Source organism: Nanorana parkeri, unplaced genomic scaffold, assembly GCF_000935625.1.
Source record: "Nanorana parkeri isolate BGI_ZX_2015 unplaced genomic scaffold, ASM93562v1 scaffold580, whole genome shotgun sequence".
Taxonomy (NCBI): domain Eukaryota; kingdom Metazoa; phylum Chordata; class Amphibia; order Anura; family Dicroglossidae; genus Nanorana; species Nanorana parkeri.
This window is the reverse complement of record NW_017306848.1, coordinates 629,626-633,760: the sequence shown is the minus strand read 5'-3', so window position 1 is coordinate 633,760 and position 4,135 is coordinate 629,626. Positions and strand designations below refer to the sequence as shown.

At 41.0% G+C, this 4,135-nt stretch overlaps 1 protein-coding gene across 1 annotated transcript in view; it reads right to left on the bottom strand.

Moving 5' to 3' along the window:
- Positions 1–74: 74 nt before the first annotated feature.
- The window catches only part of DCP2 (decapping mRNA 2), a 34,587-nt gene continuing 30,526 nt past the window's right edge, over positions 75–4,135 (bottom strand). Inside the window, exons 10-12 of the mRNA XM_018562489.1 lie at positions 985–1,101; positions 630–705; positions 75–521 (exon numbers count right to left, since the gene is read on the bottom strand). Of these exons, the coding sequence (XP_018417991.1) occupies positions 364–521; positions 630–705; positions 985–1,101 (351 nt within the window). The 3' untranslated portion in view covers positions 75–363. The remainder of the gene's footprint in view (positions 522–629; positions 706–984; positions 1,102–4,135) is intronic.

The following is a 4,135-nucleotide window of genomic DNA, read 5'->3' as shown; positions in this document are numbered from 1 at the left end:
TATATATATATATATAATGTCAGGGTGAGGATGAAAAATAATATAATATGACAATGCCCACTGCCCACTGAATACAGAAGGCGGGAAAGTTAAAACACTGAAGATTTTGTGTGTAAAAAAAATTGCTTTTGCCAAAAAACAGTGCAAGAAGAAGGAAAAATACCCCCCTCCACCAGTCACTCACAATTACAATTTATGAACAAAACCAAAGCAGTAAGTCCTGTCCATAGGACAGAGCTTTTCCAAACCACCAGGAATTCCCTGCATGTCCATAAAACACCTGAGGAAGGTAAGGCTTGAATAAAACTCGTTCTCAGCTGTGACAGATGAAGCCCTTGTGAACTTTGTGCAGCTGCTGGTGCATTAGAGATCCAAGGATTTCATGATGGCATCCCTGTCAAATCTGAAGCCAAGAAAGGCTTTGGAAGAGAAGGGGTACGTTGCTGTCCCATTACCAGCTTCATCTCCATTAAGGTCATACTGTTGTCCTTCAGATGGATAGACCATGTCGATTGCACAGTCTGTCAAACAATCACAAGATAACAGTTATACCATATCCTTCCCAACACCCACATAAAAACATTTGATGATGAAACACAGAGAATAATAAGCAAAAATGAACCCTATACATTTGTTAGTGTCATATAAAAGCTTGTGCATTTCAAGAAATACTGAGCCCTGTGACTCAGAGTGAAAAACGACATCCTGAAGAGGACAAAGAGATCTTTGTACTTGCAGTCAAATCTGTTTTTTTAGGTACACAGGATTGAGACAATTGAGTTCTACTGCTGCCTACAGAAGGAAGGATTTGGACACTTGGAGAAAAAAATAAGTAGCCAGCACATTATAACACCTCCAACTATGCCTCTGTTTAGCAGAAAAGCAGTACAAGGCTAAGAATATAAACCCAGAGGGGTGAGACCTGTGTCCCATAATGAACACCAAGAAATAGAATTTTCTAGAAGTACAAAAATCCTAAAGAACCTTAACCTGGAAGTCGTCATCAGATGAGGCCTTAACATCCACCTGATAAAAATTTGAGAACCTGTGAGCTGAAGACCAGGTGGCAAACTTGCTAATTTGGGAAACAGTTGCCTGATCCTAAAAAGCCGAAGAGGTAGTCACAGATCTAGAAAATGAGCTTGAACAGGACAGGGTAGGACTGGATCCTTAAGACCATAAAGTTTAACAATGATCTGTGCAAGCCAACGAAAAAAAATGGTAGAACGGGAAGCCATTTCCCCTTCATGGATAACATCAGGAATGGCAAAATAAAAATCAGCCTTTGTAATGGAAGCAGTCGTGGCTGCAAGGTTAACCCGTACAACAAACTACATCCAGACTGAAAACAAATTTCCTTCTGATGTACAGAGATGGGCAGAGAGACAGAAAAACAATGAACCAGAGGCATTACTCCAGGCTGGCCAATGTTTTGTTTTTTGGGGGTTTTTTTGCTTGCTGGCAGCACCTGTTAGAATACAATATAAACAGTGGGATTCTTCGTTCCACATGCTGTTTGTGTTAATGGAGGAAACAGGGTCTATTTTTTTCAGTCAGCCCACAGGTTGAATGAAAAAAAATTGATAGGTGAATGGCTATATATATATAGTTTTAGGCAGATGTGAAAAAATGCTGTAAAAGTTAGATTTCTTTTACAAATATATATATATTTATGTATAAACTAAATATATATATATTTATGTATAAACTATGTGCAGCGCTCCAATCAAAGTATGCAAAACACAAACACCTCAATAGTTATGATCAAAACAATAAAACTAAATGTGCATTAAATACACAAAAATAGCATAAACTGGCAAGCACCTGTTACCCACATAAACTAAATGCACCAAATTATGAGCAGTCTTTGTCAGCTTTTCAGTGAACACATAGTCCCACACTAGTGAATAGTATCCTGTGCAATTATAAACAGTCTTTATTAACTTTTCTGCAACCAAATAGTCCCAAAATGGTGTGTGATATCCATTAATTGTTTATTTTTATCAATTTACAAAATGTGAAGTGAGTGAACAGAAGAAAAATCTATCTGGGTTATTCCCTAAAGGGTGAAGAGTTTGGAGAAGGCAGGATAAGTGAACAATCTAGCACAACATAGCTGAACTGGAAAGTGATCTGAATTGGAGAAATGTTTCCATATCAGCTATGTTATCCTAGATTGTTCACTTCTCCTGCCTTCTCCAAACTCTTCACCCTTTAGGGAATAACCCTGTAAATCAAATTAATATTTGGTGTGACTAGCCTTTGGCTTCAAACCAGCATCAATTCCTACACTTGCACAATGTCAGGGATTTTGTAGGATTAGTCAGGTGTATTATTAACCAATAATAGCAAGCAGGTGCTAATGATCATCACTTTCATATGTAGGTTGAAAACACAGTCATGAAATAAAACAGCTGTGGAGGAGGCTTTAGGCTCCATTCACATATAGGTCTATAGGCGATTCGCTGTAAAAATAAAGTAGCGCGAATAACGCGCGTTTCCGAAGGCTACTTGGCTGTATCCCAATGGAAACGCGCAACAAAACGGCCCAAAGTAGTACATGTACCTTTTCAGGCGTGGGCCTTTTTGTAGCGCGTTAGGGACGGGCGGAAATATGCCAAGGTGGGAACGAGACCATTGAATACAATGGGATTTATATTTTTGAGCGTTTTGTAGAGCGTTCGTCGAGCGTAGAACGCGCTACAAAACGTTCAGGTGTGAACGAGGGCTTAAAGTTGCCCGTGCGGTTTTCTGTGCAGAAGACTGCACAGGACCCAAACACTATATGTGAAACAACTGCACGGATTCTGCTTGTTTGTGGCTATTATATAGCTGTGAACATGCGGAATCTGCCGTATTATCACGCTTGCACTATTTTAGGGGCTGCGCGGTTTCATACAATGCAGTCCCCGCAATAGTCTGAACAATGCACATTGATGTGCATTGTTTTTTCTGTTTAGAGCGGCTCTGAGCTTAGTTATACAGCCGAATACGCGCCGACAGCCACCCCAGTGTGAATGGAGCCTTAAACTGGGTGAGGAACAGCCAAACTCTGTTACTAAGGTGAGATTGTGTAAGAAAGGTCACAAAGGTCATACACCATGGTAAGACTAAGCACAGCAACAAGACACAAGGTAGATATACTGCATCAGCAAGGTCTCTCCCAGGCAAAAATGTCAAGGCAGACTCTTGTTTCAAGAGGTGCTGTTCAAGCTCTTTTGAAGAAACGCAAAGAAAACGGGCAACATTAAGGACCGTAGAGACACATCATGTTTACTTCCTTTCGACATGGGAAGATGTCCAGCAGTGCAATCAGCACCAAACTGGCAGAAACCAATGGTGCCCAGGTACACCCATCTACTGCCTAGAGAAGTCTGGCCAGAAGAGGTCTTAATGGAAGAATTGTGGCCAAAAAGCCATACCACCAACGTGTAAACAAGGCTAAGCGACTCAACTATGCATAAAAACATAGGGACTGCGGTGCAGAAAAATGGCAGCAGGTGCTCTGGACTGATGAGTCAACATGTGAAATATTTGGCAGTAGCAGGAGGCAGTTTGTTCGCTGAAGGGCTGGAGAGCAGTACAATAATGAGTGACTGCAGCAACAGTGAAGAATGTTGGAGGTTCCTTGCAAATCTGGGGCTGCATTTCTGTCAATGGAGTTGGAGATTTGGTCAGGATCAATGGTGTCATCAATTCTGAGACATACAAGCAGATACTTATCCATCATGTCATACCATCAGGGAGGCGTGTGGTTGCCCCCAAATTTATTCTGCAGCAGGACAACAACCCCAAAACATACAGCCAATGTCAATAAGAACTATCTTCGTAAAGAAGAACAAGAAGTCCTAGAGGTGAGGATTTGGCCCCCACAGAGCCCTGATCTCAACATGGAGTCTGTCTGGGATTACATGAAAAGACAGAAGGCTTTGAGGCAGCCGACTAATCTGAGGTTAGTTCTCCAAGATGTTTGGAACAACCTACCTGCTGAGTTCCTTCAAAAACTGTGTGCAAGTGTACCTAGGAGAATTGATGCTGATTTAAAGGGAGTAGTCCATGCCTTACTTTACAGTATTATTTTCACACCTGCCTAAAACTTTTGCACAGTACTGTAATATATAGATATAGAGAGAAT